This window comes from Osmerus eperlanus, unplaced genomic scaffold (assembly GCF_963692335.1).
Source record: "Osmerus eperlanus unplaced genomic scaffold, fOsmEpe2.1 SCAFFOLD_365, whole genome shotgun sequence".
Taxonomy (NCBI): Eukaryota; Metazoa; Chordata; class Actinopteri; order Osmeriformes; family Osmeridae; genus Osmerus; species Osmerus eperlanus.
In genome coordinates, this window is record NW_026911648.1 from 5727 (window position 1) to 25000 (window position 19274).

The 19274-nt window shown below is 49.9% G+C and overlaps 4 protein-coding genes across 5 annotated transcripts in view; 1 reads left to right on the forward strand and 3 right to left on the reverse strand.

The window, feature by feature from the left end:
* Window positions 1-1159: 1159 nt before the first annotated feature.
* On the reverse strand, window positions 1160-8775 carry mccc1 (methylcrotonyl-CoA carboxylase subunit). Its single transcript, XM_062455747.1, has 19 exons — window positions 8458-8775; window positions 7751-7794; window positions 7520-7659; window positions 7075-7170; window positions 6820-6941; window positions 6560-6707; window positions 6338-6459; window positions 5914-6025; window positions 5592-5673; window positions 5354-5481; window positions 5057-5240; window positions 4853-4962; window positions 4367-4583; window positions 4094-4180; window positions 3650-3699; window positions 3422-3559; window positions 3099-3206; window positions 2721-2792; window positions 1160-2568 (listed from the first exon to the last, which is right to left on the reverse strand). The coding sequence occupies exons 1-19, from the start codon at window positions 8511-8513 to the stop codon at window positions 2449-2451; spliced, it is 2136 nt and encodes a 711-aa protein (XP_062311731.1). The 5' UTR covers window positions 8514-8775; the 3' UTR covers window positions 1160-2448.
* A 420-nt stretch (window positions 8776-9195) lies between these two features.
* On the reverse strand, window positions 9196-12436 carry lamp3 (lysosomal associated membrane protein 3). 2 transcript variants are annotated; one of them, XM_062455749.1, is made up of 7 exons: window positions 12238-12436; window positions 11657-11882; window positions 10721-10947; window positions 10144-10269; window positions 9953-10022; window positions 9684-9857; window positions 9196-9547 (listed from the first exon to the last, which is right to left on the reverse strand). In XM_062455749.1, exons 2-7 carry the CDS (start codon window positions 11700-11702, stop codon window positions 9402-9404), a joined length of 789 nt encoding a protein of 262 aa, XP_062311733.1. In that variant the 5' UTR covers window positions 11703-11882; window positions 12238-12436; the 3' UTR covers window positions 9196-9401. The 2 variants fall into 2 exon arrangements, with proteins under 2 accessions (XP_062311733.1, XP_062311732.1); XM_062455748.1 differs by having other exon boundaries at window positions 12164-12436.
* A 557-nt stretch (window positions 12437-12993) lies between these two features.
* On the forward strand, window positions 12994-16020 carry kng1 (kininogen 1). Its single transcript, XM_062455752.1, has 7 exons — window positions 12994-13445; window positions 13643-13756; window positions 13922-13997; window positions 14478-14647; window positions 14885-14995; window positions 15231-15329; window positions 15470-16020. Exons 1-7 carry the CDS (start codon window positions 13218-13220, stop codon window positions 15791-15793), a joined length of 1122 nt encoding a protein of 373 aa, XP_062311736.1. The 5' UTR covers window positions 12994-13217; the 3' UTR covers window positions 15794-16020.
* A 2117-nt stretch (window positions 16021-18137) lies between these two features.
* LOC134016370 (phosphatidylinositol 4,5-bisphosphate 3-kinase catalytic subunit alpha isoform-like) overlaps window positions 18138-19274 on the reverse strand; it is a 4245-nt gene continuing 3108 nt past the window's right edge. The window contains exon 9 of the mRNA XM_062455750.1: window positions 18138-19274. This exon is cut by the window's right edge and continues 356 nt beyond it. The gene's annotated coding sequence lies outside the window, so the exon portion shown is untranslated.

The following is a 19274-nucleotide window of genomic DNA, read 5'->3' on the forward strand; positions in this document are numbered from 1 at the left end:
CTGTTTAATATTTAACCGTGTTGCAGAAATAAATACGTCTATTCAAGAAAAGTCTACTTATCGTCACTATTTTGTGAACGAGTTCCTAGAAATCCTTCAGCAAACTTTCACTTGTTTTGTAAGTATGATTAGAAGGCACAGAGTATTCTGTTTTATAACTTGGCATTAGCAGAAACAAAACCTATGTTATCCTTTGGCATTTAGTAGTGTCATAAGGGCAATTACACCGTCTTGTAGAAAGTAACTGCAGGAACCCTCTGTGGCTCAGTGGGTAAGCATGTGTACCATTGAGTCTACTGCCGAACACAATACCCCTGGTTCAAATCTCACTCAAACCAATTGCTAATTAGTTTAACTGATATCAGTTAAGTAATATATATGTTATTTCCAAGTATATAGAAGGGGGACCCCGTGGTGTAGTGGGTTGAGAACAAGGGCCTAAACCATAACGACCTGGGTTCAAAACCAGCACAGAGTGCAGTGCCAAACAAATACATGGGCCCAGATCCCTGTAACCGCAGCGCACTCCCCGACTGTCCAGATCCCCTCTCCCAACTGTCTTTCCAGGTACCCAACTGTCCCACAAGAAAAGGCTCAACCAAGAGTCTAAGAAATTTACCTTTTATCAGTTTTATTTATAAGTCGAGTTTTATTTATACGTCCAAGAGCAAAAATTTAGCTGCAAGAAGATCCTTCAGACAGATTTGAACACAAGACCCCTCACACACTAGCCCACATCCTTAACCACTGAGCTATCAGGGATCATAACAATTTCCACTCAACATTTAAATTTGACATTGAACTATCTAGTTGTAACAACCCACAGTTAGGGTGTCAGAAAACCAGGAGAAAGCAGAGCTCCCCTGTTAGCTCACTGGGTTAGTGTGCATGCTCTGAAAGCTGGGGCAGTACTGCAACAGCCTGGGTTCGAATCCACGTTTTAAATAGTTTATTTTAACATGAAAGTTCCATTGTTGTCATGTGAGATGTGGGACTTCACCTTCACATAGTTTCATAAATCAGAGTTTCTGCAGGTTTCAGTAAGTCAAATTTAAAGATGCTGTAAAGCAGAACTGAACTTTAAAGTTCATCACACCACAGAAGGGTTTGTTAACTAACTATCCAAATTCGAATAAATAAAAAAACACTGACAAGTGGACATTAAGAAACTTTTTTTTTTATTACAGTATCCGACCCATCTAATAACACATAGAAAAGCCATTGTTTAAGAAACCAAACTCTACAAGGAAACATGAATATACATCCTGTAGGTACTGGATGAGTGACCTCAAATCACACGAGTTAGTAGACAGTCATCATTATCACCACAAACATCACAGGAGTATGGATGAGCCTTCCCATCCTGACCAGTGTGCGCATGCTGACGAGCTCATACGGTCAACACAATGACCCCAACGTCACATGACAGGAGAAGTGATGAGTCACGTTGGGGAGGGTCAAAGAAAGCAGGCCGATCGTGACGACTGGCCCATCAGACTAATCAACCAATCAGGAGGACTCGGTTTTAAAGCCGACGGCTGATTTGTAGATCATTAGAACGGCAGAGGAGCTATACCGTCGCTACGGTCTCCCCTCCTGACAGGCCTGGAAGATGTGGCGATGAATGACGGACACAACACAAAAGGAGGCAGAGGAGGGAAGGGTAGAGGAAGAGAGGCAGGGTAGAGGAAGGGAGGCAGGGTAGAGGGAGAGAGGCAGGGTAGAGGAATAGAGGCGGGGTAGAGGGAGAGAGGCGGGGTAGAGGGAGAGAGGCAGGGTAGGGGAAGAGAGGCGGGGTAGAGGGAGAGAGGCAGGGTAGAGGAATAGAGGCGGGGTAGAGGAAGAGAGGCGGGGTAGAGGGAGAGATGCATGTTTCATCAGATACCGTGACAGGATCCGTCACTCAAGTATAAGACGGAGAGAAAGTGCACTTGGCGGAGGAGAGAGTAGAAAAGTCCAAACTAATCTACCGTTACAGCACGTCATTCCATCAGAAACTGGAGATTAGAAAAACTAAACAAAAAGGTAATACTTTGAAATCTACACCGCCATGCTTTTTCTCCTGGCATGTGAAAGGCCTCTGTACACGTTGATCCCTATAGACCGGTAGTGCATCCCCCATTGGGTTGTACAGCATTGGGCTAGTCCCATCTCCTGGAGATGTTTACACAATTGCTCCAGTACACCTCAGTCCTAATGGTTTGAATTAGAATGTTGACATACTGTACCTGTGTCGAATCACATTTGAAAATCCTAATCTGCAAAGTGACACAACATTATGAAGGATTTAGGCTAAGAAAAGAAAACATCTAGAAGACGCAGACCCAGTTTAGGGTCTGCGGTTTCTACAGTAACGTTATTTCTCCCACACACACACACTGGCAGCTGTGTGTGTGTGTGTGTGTGCGTGTGTGTGTGTGTGTGTGTGTGTGTGTGGGGGGGGGGGGGTTATTCTTCGCTGTCCTCTTCCTGCTCAAACTCCACCAGCGCCGCGTGCCGATTGGCCTGGGAGCCCTCCTTGAAGAAGACCTTCTTGATCACCCCAGCCTTGGGAGCCCGGATGGTGTGCTGAGAGGAGGGGAGAGATGCCTTCACAACACGCTCCTCACGTACAAATGGAAGTGCCTGTTAGAGTGTGTGTGTGTGTGTGTGTGTGTGTGTGTGTTTGTGGACTGAGTCAGGAGCACACAATCTGACCCCGTCAGGGCCCCTGAACTCACCTCCATCTTCATGGCTATCATCATCATCAGAGGATCTCCCGCTTCCACCTTGTCTCCAGCCTTCACCAGCACCTGAGGACAGATGGAGAACCTTCAGAACCTTCACTCGGCTCAGGCCACACACACACACACACACACACACACACACTGTTCGCTCCGCCCCATCCTTCCAGGGTTCAAGTTCAACTTTATTGTCACGTGTATTACCGACAAACTGAAACCCTCTCCCCGCCTTAACACAAAAGGGAGCCATCACCCCTTAACGACCGCCACAGACCTACATAGACACGTCCACAGTGGGGCTCTCTGCTTTCCGGAAGTCTCTCTGAGACAGACGGGAGGAGGCGTACGAGACTGAGGTACACCAGGAGTCGTTACCTTCTCGATAGTGCCGGTCATGGGGGCCAGGGTGCCCCCCTGGGCCCCGGAGCCGCTCACCCCCACCAGGTGCTTGGGCACAGGCAGGCTCACCTGGGCACTGCCCTCCTGGGGGCAGGGGGAGGGAGAGAGTTAGACACACTTGAATACACTCTGGCTAGTGTAGGAAAGCCAGACAATCAAAGTCTACGCTTTCAAGCTAAAATGTCTCTGAGGAACCTCTTCTTGGGAGGTGAGGGTAGAACCTGCTATGTACTAAACCATGGTTCTAGAGTACGAGAACCTTCTCGCCGAAGCACGGTTCTGGCGGCGCGAGGACGTACCATGGAGAACAGGTGGACGGTGTTGTCCAGGATGACCAGTTTGGGGCGGGACTTGACCCCGTCGACGGAGCAGTGGAGGAACGTGGCTCCTCCCTCCGTCTCCACCTCTCCCTTCACGTGGAACAGCTGTCCTTCAACCTGGGGGGCGGGAACCACATGTGAAGCACACGCCAAGGTCACACGCCCGGCGCCTCACGCGCGATGACAGGACGCATCGTGGGAACATACCTCCATACTGAAGGTCCCGTCGGGTTTGTATGTAACAACCAGCTCCACCTCTGTGGACACACACACACACACACACACAGGGGTTAAAACATTTGAGAGAAGCCAACTTCACACCCATTTTTACACTAATCTCTAATATTACACTAATCTCTCTACAACACGCCAAGACGTTCCGGCGCTGACAGTGAGATATGAAGATGGCGCCGTAATGACTTGTAGAAAGGGTATTTATAGCCACAAGTCGTGCACCTAATTCGCTCGAAATGAGTATGTCTTCATAAAGACCCACTAATCACCTCCTCCACGTTACCGCACTCAATATTCATGAAGTCATCCCGGCAACGTCAACTCTCTCCCACTCTGTTCCTGCCTCAGAGTTTAGAGGGAACTTTCCAGTGTTATGAGTCATAGGAGTTGTGAAGGTGTGTGTGTGTGCAGACTCACTCTTGTCCCCAAGTTGCAGGGTCATCTTCCTGCTGTACAGAATGTTCAGTCTCCTCCCACTACTGGAGGCAAACGGGCTGAATGGATCTGCAGCGAACAAACAAACAAACAAGCAGCGTTGGAACAGATGTCATCAAGCTCTCAAAACGATAGGAGGAGGATGAGGAAGAAACCCAACCACGGTAACCAATCACAGGACCCCATCCAGATCTGCATATTCCATCTGAACCCCACGTGAAGACCTTCCTCCCACCCCCCCTCACCCCTCCTCACCGCCGGAGGCGTGGGCGAAGTCCCGGGTGTGGGCCCTCTCCCGGAGGATGAGCCCCAGGGCGGCCTGGCACAGCGTGGCCCGGGACGGGGCTCGGGGAGCGGGGAAGAGGTCGGCGTAGTGCTGGGGGATGAAGCTGGTGGTCACGTTCCCCGCCTCGAACTCGGGGTGGCCGGACAGACTCAGCAGGAAGTCTATGTTGGTGCTGAGCCCCACGATCTGGGGAGGGGAGGGAGACGAGAGGGGAGGAGAGGAGAGGGGAGGAGAGGAGAGGAGGGGGGAAGGAGAGAGAGGGGAGGAGAGGGGTGGAGGGGGGAAGTAGAGAGAGGAGGGGGGAGGGAGGAGAGGGGTGGAGCGGGGAAGTAGAGAGAGAGGAGAGGAGAAGAGAGGAGGGGGGAAGGAGAGAGAGGAGAGCGTCAGGCAGGGTCCTTTCAGGTGTCCAGGTTGGTCACAGACGGTGTAAAGTGATAGTGTGTGTGTGCTGGTACATTGTACTGGCGGAGACAGAATCGGAGCTTCTTCAGGGCTGCAGAGCGGTCCTCTCCCCACACCACCAGCTTGGCGATCATCGGGTCGTAGTGAGCAGACACCTCGTCTCCTGCAACACACACACACAGGAGATTACACACTGGGCTATGGGCCCACAACGGGCTTAGGCTAAAGGTATGTGTGTGTGTGTGTGCGCGCCACACCTTCCCTGACTCCGGTCTCGATGCGTGTGCAGTCGTCGGCCTGTGGCGTGGACAGGTGCAGCAGGGGCCCCGCCCCGGGCATGAAGTCGTTGTCCGGGTCCTCGGCGTAGATCCTGGCCTCAAACGAGTGACCCATCAGCTCAATGTCGTCCTGGAGCAGGGGCAGGCGCTCGCCTGCTGCCACCTGGTGGTCAGACAGACCCATTACAACCCTCCAGGTGACATCCCTCTCCCTCTCTCCCTCTCTCCCTCTGTCTCTCTCCCTCGCTCATCCCTCCCTCTCTCGCCCACGCTCACCCTCAGTTGCCACTCCACCAGGTCGGTCCCCGTGATCATCTCAGAGACCGGGTGCTCCACCTGCAGACGGGTGTTCATCTCCATGAAGTAGAAGTTGTGCTGGGCGTCCATGATGAACTCCACGGTGCCTGGACACCGAGAGAGAGAGAGAGACAGGCTGTGTTACATGTGTCACAGTCCCATGTTGCGTTGGAGGCCAGTGTGGTGGGGGGGTGGGGGGGTGGGGCTCAGCGGTCACCTGCTCCTACGTAGTTGACGGCCTGGGCTGCTTTGACGGCCGCCTCCCCCAGCCTCCTCCTCACCTCAGGGCTGATCCCAGGCTGCGGGAACAACAACACACGTCAACACACACGGGACACCCCCCGTCTCTATACCACGCATCGTTCAGGACACTTATGTCGACATAGACAAGCACAGACACACACACAAACACCGTGCTGGGTAGTCAGCTCATGACCAGGGGCAGATCGTGTGCGGTCGTAAACCGCACACTCCGACATGCTCAGAGCTGCGGTGTGCGTGATCCGAGAGGTCAAAGGGCGGGGTAGGGTTCTGCTCACCCCTGGCGCTTCCTCGATGATCTTCTGGTGTCTCCTCTGGACGCTGCAGTCCCTCTCAAACAGGTAGACAACGTTCCCGTGCTGGTCCCCGAACACCTGCACCTCCACGTGCCTGGAGGGGGGAGGGGGGGGGGGCTTAGAAAGAGCTTCAACAGCAACAACTACTACTGCTGCTGCTGTTAGGACACACACCTTTAGCTCAGACAAGTTATCATGGGCTTAGTGGCAGATTTTGAAATTCGTACCTGTTAACCTGTTTAAAGAAATGTATCCTAAGTTTGTTCATTGGGTGTTGGCTGAGTATTTCTTGGGATAAAAAATAAACTTTCCAACTAAAGTTCCAGCAAGTTTAGCTTTCTTGAAGGCCATTCTAAGAGACTACATATCCCGGTCTTTCTTCCTGATGACACCAGGAGCTTCCTACCTGGGATCCTCCACGAACTTCTCCACCAGCATGACGTCATCGTTGAACGACTTGCGAGCCTCTCTTCTGGCCGACTCCAGCTGCTCCAGGAAGTCTGCGCCTGAACGAGCGATACGCATCCCCTTGACACACACACACACACACCTTAACCCCTGGGCAAAAGCTCTGGTGTTTTCTTACTATTCAGTAAAACAATCAAGTCTGTTTGCACCGCTAGCTTACCTTCCCCCCACCACCACGCACCGCCTTGATCATCACAGGGTAGCCAATACGGACAGCCTCAGCTTGAAGCTTCTCATCCGATTGGTCTTCTCCATGGTAACCCTCGATGATGGGCACGCCCGCGGCCGACATGATGTATTTGGAAGTGCTACCATACAATAGGATGGTAATGTTACCATCAAAAAATATAGAAAAACACAAATAAAAGCACAGGGAACCCGACAAGATGCCTAGAAGAATCCGCGGGCATGTTCTGGTACCTCTTGATGCCCATGTCTCTGATGGCCGATGACGGAGGTCCGATGAAGATGATGCCTTCCTGTTTGCACGCCTCGGCAAACTCTGTGTTCTCTGACAGGAACCCGTACCCCGGGTGCACAGCCTAGTCACACACACACACACACACACAGAGGAAGTAACTAACTGGACTGCTTTGAAAACACATTCAGTCACTTTGGTGGGAAAAACCTTGCTAGGTAATTATGCGTGTTTGACGACTCCCTTAATGTGCATACATGTGAGCCTGATGCCTTGGCCACTTCCAGAACCTTCTCCATGGAGAGGTAGCTTTGTTGAGAGGCTGCTGGTCCAATGTGGTAGGCCTCATCTGCCTGTAACCAATACAAGTACAGTGGTCACATGGAAAATACAGCACTGGGATAGGAGACATTTAATACTGCGATAAGGAAACTCATCTTCATGTATGTACATGTGTTTTGAGTCCTGAGAGAGCGAGAGAGAGGGGGGGGGAGGGAGAGAGAGAGAGGGAGAGAGGGGGAGGGAGAGAGAGAGAGGGAGAGAGAGAGAGGGAGAGAAATAGGGAGAGAGAGAGGCAGAGAGAGACAGAGAGAGGCAGAGAGAGAGAGAGAGAGAGAGACAGAGAGACACTAGGCCACCATAGACAACAAGAGACAGCAGAGGAAGAAATGATGACCAAATCCAAACTCTCTCCTGCCTCACCATGGCAACATGCATGGAGTGGCGGTCTGCCTCGCTGTACACTGCCACAGAGCGAACCCCCATCTTCTTGGCTGTTCTCATCACACGACAGGCGATCTCTCCGCGGTTGGCAATAAGGACCTTTTCTATCCTGCCTTGACCTACAAGATACCAGAGAACAGCTGAATATACACTGTCCAAAGATGCTCACTCAAACAGTAAAACAGTCATTCCAAATCTTGTATTTCTTACCTGCTGAAGCCAATCTGACAGATCCTTTGGTCCATACTAGTTTCCTAAAAGACATGAGCAAGTCAAAGAGAGCCCATCGCTAGTCAGACTGGTCTAAAGTCATACCTTCTTCCGGTAGTTCCGTGTTGATACTAAGTGCATGGCTGTCAAGGGCAGACTGGAAATAAGTATAATCGTGACATGATACGTTTAGCTAGCCTATCTTTATTCCAAGTCTTCCAGTCGCTGTAATATGACACTTGTCAATTTGACATCACTGTCCATTGAGATCCACGCCAAATGTAAAGAAAAGATGCGCAAACAACCATAGCCACCACCTGACTGTTGTTGTGATAGCAAGCTAGCTAGCAAGCTACCTTTATTTAACCTTGCCCAGAACCAGAACTGGAGCTTAACGATAGCTAGCTGTTGAAATCACTATTGGCATAGTGATTAAATTAGCAAATAGTTTCGTGTTGCACATCCTATCAACCAGATACAGCTAGGAATGATTAGGTGCATGCTATTCGATTAAGAACATCATAATTTCAGCTAGTTCCAAGTGTGTTTGACTTGGCAGATAGCAAGTCAGCTGTTCAAGCAGGCTAGCTAGTTTGAAATCAACTGACAGCTGACTGTTTGAGTTTTGTGTGGTATTCTTGACCGAAAAAGAGGATGTTCTACAAGCAGCGATGGCAAAAACCATGATGACCAAGGATCAAACTTACTGTTGAAATATTTTCAAACCCTGAAGGGTTGGAACTTTCAATAGGATAGCTGCCATGTCTGCCGAAGCTAACTACTGTAGCTAGCAAAGTAGCTGTCTAGCTAACTGACGAGACTAGAGCTAGTAGTATGAGATAAAATGCGTTCGTCTAATTTCGTCGAATGTTCAATTATCATACGGAATCTAGCCTATACTATTTTGTTACAGATCTTGTTTTTGTAGTGGCACAGCTCCACTTCCATTCATTTCTAAAACCTTCCTTTTCGACTGGTTTGAAATATTTACAAGATTTGTCACGTAGTTTGGCCCACTAGTGGACCCGTAATTTGTTCAGCCAATAGAAAATGCCAAGGCGGAGGCGGGGTAGGCTGTCTGAACCGTAGGCGCAAACTAAACTTAAACTTGTCTTACAACAAGGTGTTAAAAGTTAAAAACAAAAAACTGCGTAGTAACTCACATATGGTTTGTGAAAATAATTCAAAGGACATCCCAAATCATAACTGTATCCAGCACACAGCTTTGGCACTTGTTACAGCACTGTATAATAACCTATAACCTATATCCCTTGCTTACGCAAATAACGTCGTCAGCCTAATTTAAATGTTGTTGCAATGGGAGAAAGACAGTTATTGAAAAACGTAAACATAAGGATATGGTAGCCTAATTAGGCTATCATAATTTGGATAAACCGCCCATTTCTAAAACAAGGTAACCAAAACACATAAATCACACATCTTAGTAATAACTGACAAATCTTTATTTAATCATTTAGAGCACTGCTACTTTCATTTCAAGATGGTTATGCATTTCGGACGCAATCCAATCTGCAACAGGCAAAGAAGCATATTAAATAATTTATGTAATAATGCGTTTGAATAGGCTAATATAAAAAACGATTGTTTGCCTGTGAGCTGTATCACTTGGCCCAGAGTAAGAGTGCTGGAGTTAAGATGCCAGCCTCTCGTAGCCCTGCCTACGGCGGTCTCGAATGACCAGGAAGGAGATTGCAGCGATTAGCAGCAGACCAACCACCACGGCCCCAATGATGATGGGAATGACCCGCTTGTTGAAGTCCGCCCAGCACTCCACCACTGTAAAAACACACAGGTTAAGGGTCAGGGAGGAGAAAGGTCAGGGAGATGTCAATTGTTGTTTCATTTGGAAACGAAATGATTATGCACTTGTCTTTCAGTGTAGTGAAATGCTAAACGCATTTCCATGCCCTACCTTCTCCAAACTTGCCGCCCTTGGGGATGGTGAATGCCTGGACCTGGAGAGGTTGTATCTTCAACTTAAGCTCTTCTGCCATCACAAAGGTAGTCTGGGAGTTACACTTGAAGCTCCTCCCAGAAGGAGCCAGGAACAGCTTCTCATTGGCCATAACACCAGGATAGTCCTTCTCTGAAAATAAAAATCTATTCCAATTTACCTGTAATTTAATTAACCCCTCTATAAGATATACACACATATGTTTATATATATAAATATCTACTCACTTCGGCAGCCTTTGCAGGGTTCAGGTGTTATGTGAGCACTCATGCCACTCACATAGGACATGCTTCCTTCCTGTGACAGGAAATAGAGATCTAAGTCATACATAGTCTGAACTCCTCGTCATGATTATCTGGATTATACACTGCTGGGCAGGCCTGAAGCTGGAAAAACAGGCCATGGAACATTCCGGTACCTTTTTGAAGGTGAGGGTCAGGCTCCCCCCATTGCCAGAGAAACCAAGCGAGAGAACAGCTGAGTTTGTGGTACAGAAACCACTGACCAGGATGGCCTTGGGATCCAAGTTAAAGTAGGAAGGTTTCTGAAAAACATCAAGGATCAATGTACTTTTGGGTTGAAGACTAGAAGACGGCAATCTGACAGTCACTAGTGAGGCTTCATGAGTCTTTTTTAGATGGCCTCTAGCCAGATTATAGCTATGGAAGGGTGACTTTCATGTTGTTCCTACTTATTGTTGCTTTGCCCTATTTGATGATTTTGTACTGCACTTTGGTCGGCATTGTCTGTTTTTAAATGTGCTCTTTAAATAAACTGACTTGTCTTGACTTTCATGACCAAACAGAGTTGTATTCTGCACTCAGGCCCTATAAAAAGAAATGTTGTTTGCGTGTCAAAACGGTTAAGGCAGTTGAATCACACGTTAACACCCCTGAGGTTAACACTAACACACGAACACAAAGCCCTGACACAGTGTGACTTCTCTACCCTCCAACCCCCACACCACCACCCCTCAACCCAGCCCCTCCACACACCTTCTTCTCAATGACGATGTACTCCACTCCCATGGTCACCTTCAGACATAGGTTTCCCTTGGTGTCTTTCAGGGTGAAGGTGCCCGTGGTGGGGACAGACTCGGAAGGCTGGAGCACCGGCAGGTTTTCTAGTTCTCTGGATTGGTTGCCGTCAGAAGTAAGGGCCGGGGAAGGTAATGTGGTGTCGGGCATGACCACAACAGATGATTCAGCCACGATGCAAGTTCCTGTGAGAGCGAATGGAAGCTTTTGAGCAGCAAGGTTTGAGTATGAGTGTGTGTGAAGGACTTTGTGATGTGTGGTCTGTGGGGGGGGGGTTTTGTGAGGTGTTTGTGAGTTTCTCAGACGAAACCAGAAAAGTAGTCTTCACAGCCCTTCAGTATCATCAGTTCTCTGTTCAACTGTTTAACCTGCACATCACATTAGTTTAGTCCTATAAAGATGTTCTGTACACTTCATAACCAACAGAATGATTCTCCCATAATAATAATAAGAAATGTGTGTGCGCCATGGTAGCTCACCAGATAAGCGTGCATAGAATTTCTTCATTTATTTCTGTATTTATTTATTAATATGGCACACTTGCTTCTGCAGTGACCATGTAGCCTGAGGCGTTGCAGCAACCTAGCTTCTTCATTGCAAATCTGACCCTCTCTCTCCCTGACTTTCTTGTCACACATCACTGTCCAGTAAAGCATGGAAAATGCCCCCAAAACACATATGAAATAACTAGAAACTTGCAAACTTCGCAAAGAAATGTTTTCCAATAAGTAAACAACTTTCCCATGGAGAAATCCCATTATTATTGGGACACCCTCCGAAATACTAACCGCCTATTGAACATAGTTTTGGAATTACTTTAGTTCCAAACCCTTTGGCAAGGGTTCAACAAAGTAACAAGGGCCTCTGTGTGAGAGAGGGGGTCCATAAACTCACCCAGCATCAGGCCAGCCAGCAGCAGATACCCAGCTTTGTGTTCCATCCTGTTTCTGTGTGTCTCACCCAGACTCTGCAGTCTGGAGGACAGGACTGGAGACCAGATCAAGGGGTGACGTCACTTCTTGTAGATCGTAACAGTTCCTTCAGTGAGGGAGGGAGGGGCCAAGACTGTTCAGCGTGGTTTCCCCTCTTGCCGTGTCGATCTGCTGGGCGATTTCTACACCTGTTCAGATGAGCACGCACAAGGTCAAGGAAACATACAACCCCCAGTGCATTACATTTCACCACAAGTTTTGCACTTCTAAGAGGTCTGATGTTGGTTAGGTGTGGAGACGGGTGTCTTGTGTTCTCTTCAAGGTCATGTCATATCAGAGAAACAGGACTGGATTATGTTAACTCAGTCTGCTATCTCGAAACATCTTGGATGGCCAAACAGGCTAAACGCTATGACTAAGTTAGTGTCACAATGGACCCTTTGAACCCAGACATAGGCGCGAACTCAACTCATCATCAAGATCTAACACTTAGAGTCTGGAATAGCCCCAAATGACTGGTCCCCTCTTGTTTTGGATAGAAACCTTCTTCCATCTGATTGGTCTGCGCTGGGGAGCAGTGCTGGAGTTCTGGGTAGAGCACCAAGGGGAGGAGGCGTAGGCCCGTTAGGAGGGATGAGGGCCAAAGGTAGCTGTAGGGGACAAACAATCTGCTAAACACACACAAACTCTCTCTCCATCTCTCTCTCTCTCTCTCTCTCTCTCTCTCTCTCTCTCTCTCTCTCTCTCTCTCTCTCTCTCTCTCTCTCTCTCTCTCTCCCTCTCCCTCTCTCTCTCTCTCTCTCTCTCTCTGTCTCTCTCTCTCTCACATTGTTTGTGAATGTAGGGGGGGCTGTGGTGGGTGGGAAGGTGGTGTTTGCTCATCCAAAGTCTTCGCTGGGAAGTGCTGCTGTCTCTTAGCCTCACAACCCCCCTTTACAGTGAATAACATGTGCCTTTCCACTGGATGACTGACTCGCGTACGGATTCATAAAGGACAGGCGAGTGCATACATGGACCCTCAGAAACAGACCGATGGTTTGTTAAATTATAAGGTAGTTACTGCCTTATTCTCACAAGCAAAAGAGTATTGATCTAGAGAGAGAGAGAGGGAGAGAGAGAAAGTGCAGTTAGGTAAACATTGACTGTTTTCCTCTGATCTGGCCGCCTGCCTTCCCTTGTCGGTCCAGCTTGCCTGTGCGCCCGCCACGAAAGGTGCTTCTCGGCTGCTGTCATCTCTGTTTGAACAACTCCCTGACAACCAATCAGCTGTCCCCCCCCCCCCCCCCCCAGGACCTGTCCATCATCCCAGACGAGCAGGAGTCCAGCAGGAGTCCAGTAGAAGATAGCTGTCTGTTCTCCCTCGGAACTCCCAGACCCCCCCACGGCAAGCTTCTCTGTGTGACCTTAACCTCGACCAGATCCGGACCAGCACCGGGTCCAGAACAGAGCAGGACCTGGACGAGAACCACCACCACCAGGACCAGGATCACTTCCAGAGCAGGGACGTCATACAGGATCGCAGCATGAGGCTGGGAACAAGGCTGTGTGTGTTGGGGCTGTTGTGCCTGCAGGACTGGGCTCTGAGTCAAGGCCAGGCTCTGGAGGAGCAGACGTCCGGGCAGGTGGACATCCTGGCGTTCTGCGATGACCCTCAGGTGAAGGAGGCGGTGGACGGGGCCCTGAAGACGTTCAACAGCAAGATGTCTAGCGGATACAAAATGGCCCTCTACCAGATCACACAGGCCACCAAGGTAGGTGGCTCCGTGCTTGAAAAACGCCACTCGTGTTGGGCGTCGCCGAGACGCGAAATAACCGATAAATCTAAAAAAAATATATATATGTTTTGACAACCTTTCAGTCTGAAACCTTTCCTAATTGTTTACGGAGGGGAGAAGCATTACTTTGCAACACGGGGTCAGAGTGCAGCATGTGTGTCTGTGTCTGCTAGGCTGTGAACGAGTCAGGGACTGTGGTGTCAGCGCTGTTCAACAGCAAGAGGAGTAACTGCCCAGCAGAGGGAGACAAACCCTGGAGTGAATGCGACTACTTAGACGGATCCAAGGTAACAGTAATACCCAACAACATTCCTACCATGCCTTGACTTTTCCCCTCTTTGTTATTCTCTGCTTAGGTATAGTGTTTAGCGTCTAAGTTCAATTCTGGATCGATGTACTTCAATCACTGAATGAACGGCATTTCACATGTTCTGTTCTGTTTTGCTGTCCAGGCACCGAGTCCTTGCAACACCACTGTGTATGTGACAGAGGCAGAGACGTTGGTTCAGGCCGTGATCTGTGAACTAGGTGGGTGTCAGTTTGCTTTTAGAAGAACACAATGTCACAAACCTGCCAACCCCCACACTCTTAGTTTGTCCAGAGAAAACCAATCCATAATGAGTCATCAGAATTCCCCCAGGAGATAACCTTGATTACACTTTAACATTCCTACCATCAAGCACGCCGTGATAAATAGCGACTGTTCAGTGCAGCAGAGGTGGTTTGGAACCACATTCTCTCAGAAGATACAGTAGCACCTACTTGCCTTAGACTTCCCATTGGACCATGAGGTTTACCTCAGGATGTAAGAGCAGACATTGTTACAGGAAACTGGTGTTAGATCCCAGCTGGTCACCGGTTAACAGGGGACTAGACTGCTAGGCTACTAGGGGTCACAAGGATCTAGGGGATGGAAGCATAGAAGACCGCAGGACTGTAGGACAGTAGTGGAGGCTGGCTGTTTGGTAATGACCCAGACCCAGACCCAGTGTGTGTTCCCCTCTCCAGACCCCCCCGTGGTGTCGGAGAAGTCCCAGTGTATGGGCTGCCCCATGGAGATCGACCAGAACAACGAGGACCTGAAGGCTCCACTGTCCTTTTCCCTCAATAGGTTTAACTCCGTGTCCAATTCCTCCCACTTCTTTGTCATCAACAGCGTGGGGTATGCTACGCGGCAGGTAGGACACACACACACACACACACAAACAGGAAAACCATGAATGTACAGGAGTAAACAAGACAAGATCGTGAACTGAGCACGCAGACATATAGTCGTGGTCGTTTGCTTTGAATTGCACATTCCACGGTTCTTATCTGAGCGGTTATTGATTGACGCACACAGACACGCACAGTGCCTGTTGTGTAACGTGCCCTTCCCTGGATCGACTTGGATCTCTCCCACATCCTCCTCACAGGTGGTGGCAGGATTGAGATTTTCTATTTGGTTTGACATGAGGAAAAGCAACTGCTCCAAGGCGGACAACCAAGAACTGCACTCGGCATGCCATCCAGACCCTGCCGACGTGGTACGTTCACTTGCCGGGTACATTACTGCATCTGAATTTAGCAATGAAACGTTGTTCTTTATTGTTATTCTAGATGTAGGTCATACAATACCATATGACCAAGGAGGAGTCTTTGTGACAAAACCAAAGTGTGCCATATAAGCAAAAGGAATTCGTATTGTGCAATATACGGTTCCAATTTTGAAAACGTTTCTGACAACCCTCTTTTGGTGTTTGTGTGTGTGTGTGTTTGTAGGAGCTGGCACACTGCAGCTCCACCGTGGACGTGGCTCCTTGGAGACACGAGCTTCCAGAAGGCAACGTGGACTGTGAACCAGGACCCATGCCTCCGACCGTAAGTCACCGGTCCAGCCGCGCAGTGTCAAACAGCTCACAACATCCACATTCTGTGTCTGAGAAAGCTCGCCATGGGAAACAGCCATGTTAGCAGAGCCATAAAAAATGCCACCCCTCTCCCCTCCCCTCCCCCACCAGGTATTAACCAGGCGCCGTCCTCCAGGCTGGTCCCCTCTGAGGAACGTCATTGATTTCGAAGCCAAGGTGCCAGAAACCACCGCCGCCACCCCTCCCTCCACTTCCCCCACCGCCAAGGAGGAGTCGTCCGAGGAGTCCCAGGAGAAGAGCGACCCATCCAAGCCCACCCAGGACCCCCCTGCCCCGGCCGACAGCCCCTTCCGCTGCCCCTCCAAACCCTGGAAGGAGTTTGTCCCTCCGACGGCGTCCGTCCCAGAAGGGACGACCGTCAGCGGTCCTCCAGAGCAGGGGGAGGGCTTCAGGGATGCAGACCTGCAGGCGTAGACCGGCCTTGGGAGGGGAGGAGCTGTACTCTTCTTGTAATACAAGCACTGATGCTACATAAGAGCAGTCGCACGTTATGGCCTTTACTCTGAAGTACATGACGATCCTTTGCACCAGTGTTTGTGCTGTGTGTGTTTAAATGTCGCTTTTGTATTCTCCCTAGACGGCTTAACTAGACTTCACCGTCTAGATGTTTGATAACTCAATAAAAAAAATGCATTATTGTATACTGAATCTGCTTATATCTCGACTAAACAATATTTGCAGAGGCACAAATAGAGACAACAGGAGTTAATATTTAACTGGGAAAACTTTATTTGTACATCGCCTTGTAACACTCAAATAAATGCAAGTCTCTCTGGATACAAAGCAGATCTTTAACTGAGAAGTAAAGAGGAACGAGAGTATTTTCCAAAATGCAGGTCTGTTTGATTAGGCTTTGAAATCGTATTAATAGTAGCGAGTAAATGTAAGGCCAAACATTCCTTATAGCTGCTTAGTAGAATGACAGAAAAATAATATCAGCATGTTTTCAAAATGGTCATGCAGGCTGGGTGTATAACAATCTTTTCCCCACTACACATTCATAGTAGTGTTTTGACACTACACAGGTATGACAAAGACAAGAAAATATAATGTCTCTAGGTCGGTAGAAGTGCCACACAGAATAAATAAGAGAAGGAAACACAGCAAACGTTTCATCCACAGCAAACCCCCAACCCTGCACCAGTTATACACCAGGCCTAGGCCATCCCTACTTAAATCCTACCCCATCCCTACCCCAGCTCTACCCCATCCCTACCCCATCCCTACCCCATCCCAGCCCTACCCCATCCCTACCCCATCCCTACCCCAGCTCTACCCCATCCCTACCCCATCCCTACCCCAGCTCTACCCCATCCCTACCCCATCCCTACCCCCATCCCTACCCCCATCCCTACCCCAGCTCTACCCCTTGAGAAAAGCGAAGCTTTTGGGTCCGTACGGACGCGTACGATAGATGGTTTCACAACTCCAGCACAGCAGCCTGCTGTACCAGTGTAGTCGCACAAACATTTGGACCACGCCCCCATCCTGTGCCGACGCATCCGTAACCGTGACGACACGCCATCGCGTGGACCAGGCTTCATGGCCGTGTAGAGCCGGGGAGTCGATTAAGCATCAACATGTGACCTGACAGAGGTCAAGCAGGGTTGGTTGGAACAACTCCTTCCTACCCTCACCACCCCGCCTGCCCTCCCTTCTCCTTCAGAGTAGGCAGGCACGGCCCGAGTCAGTCTTCCGGAACGTGGCGAGACTTGGGGCGCCCGGAGGAGTCCGTCACATTCAGGATGGGTTTGACGTCCACACTTTGCTCCACGTTCCGAGACGCTTCGGAACGATGGCGTTTCAAGTAAAACATTTACAAGCGTTCAAGCTTCTCCCCCCCCCACCCCCCTTCTCTTTACAGAAGAGTATTCCCTGGTGCTGTCCGGCAAAGTGGAAAAGGGTTTTCAAGGCATTGGCCACACACTGTGACAACATTGTTATATCAACGACATACTCACACACATTATGAATGGGATGTTCAAGGGGTCCTGCCCGTTAAGCTCTGTAGCCTGAGAGACTAGCCCGCACACACACACACACACACACACACACACACACACACACACACACACACACACACACACACACACACACACACACACACACACACACACACACACACACACACACACACACACACACACACACACACACACACACACACACACACACACACACACACACACACACACACACACACACACACAAAAGAGAAAACGTAATATCAAAGTGAGTCCCTAGACCACTAGAAGCCTTGGCCCCAGAAAGTGATAGGCTAAACTAGTGATAGGCGTCAAGAACATGCAAGCCATCTCTCTACGGCGGCCCTTACAGGACCAAAAAGGCATTTTACATTTTAAAAAGTGCAAAAAACACATTTGCGACCTTCAGCTACAGGGACACTATACAAACACCTGTTGGCTGGTTTACTGCATTTGATAACTGTGTCTGTTTTTTGCATAACACACACACGCGCACACACGCAGACACACACACGCAGACGGGGAAAGGATTCAGTCATCCTAAGAGTGAATAAAGGCCTAACAAGATGTGAAGATACAGTCATGGCTTGAGACTGGGGCCTTTTACTCCAGTCACAGCAACACCCTCGCTAGCTCTGACCTCTTCTTTAATGCTAGGAGCTTTGATGCTAGGAGAGCTTTCTAAAACAGGCGAACAGTACGCTGGCATTATGGAGCATGTAACATGACACCAACACTTAAAAAAAAAACGTTGGTTTTCTAAACAATCGATTAGTCCGTCAATGTCGGATGGGCAGAATCTTCCAGAACCTGCTTCTATCGGTAAAGAGTGTGCACACGCACACACGCATTCTCGCGAGCTCAGGCACTCAGCGTCGTCTTATACGGACCGGAGGGAAAACCCACGCCTGTCCCGATCAATTCATACACTTCTCCACATTCAGCATTCATCAGCACAGCTACACAAGGCAGACGGGCATGAAGCTGCCGCTGTGCACCGCGGCGTCCCGGGGGCAGCACCTAGCCATCCCAGCGCCCGCCACTCCAGAAGGCTTCCTCTCTACGCTGCGGAACGCGGAAGCTCCGGTGCGACAGGCTTCAGGGGGAGGAAGGCAAACACAATGAGGCAGCGACGCTACGCCAAACACAGGAAGTGAGGCGGCTAGGCAGGAAGCCGGCTATCCCGCGGCGACCTAGCTCTTCTGACGCTCTCTCTCTCCCGATCGCAACCTCCAAACACAGGCCCCCATCCGCCTCGGTTGGCCCTGGGGCGCATGGGCTGCCGTACGGAAATAAATAAAGGAACAAAGTACGGCAATGGATGAAAGAATGGTAATGATAAAAACGTCAATACAAAAAGAGACTGTGCTAGAATACATGGTAGGTTTCCGTCGAGGACGTGGTGGGAGTTGAGGCTCGGGTTTGGGGTGACCTGGGTCACACCCTGCGCATCCGAGGCCCCCCGGCGGTCCCGTGCATAGTCCTACAGGTGCCCCCCCTCCCCGTGTGTGAGGAGCTAGGAGCAGGAAGACACTGATGCCCTGAGCCTCTCTACGAAGTCCCGCTCGTTCACAAACACGGAGGAGAGGGGGGGGGGGGGGGGGGGGGGGCAGGACTCTCCCTGAGGCCGGGAAAAACAGGTACAAAACTCCGGAGACGCGGTCTCGTAAAAGTCAGGCGCAGATTGGTAAGGGGAACACAGTAGAAGAGATCAAATCTGTCGGTCTGTCCTGGGCGGAGGGCTTGGCGACGCGCTCGGTCGTGGGAGGGCGACGCTCGGCTGCGGTGATGACCGTGGCCATCTTTGGACCCGGTGCCTCCGAGCCACAGGTAGATGGAGAAGCCTGCGCCCGTTTCTCTCCTCCTCGCGGCGCCGGCCGAGGAAGGGGGTGGGGGGGGGGGTCATGGGG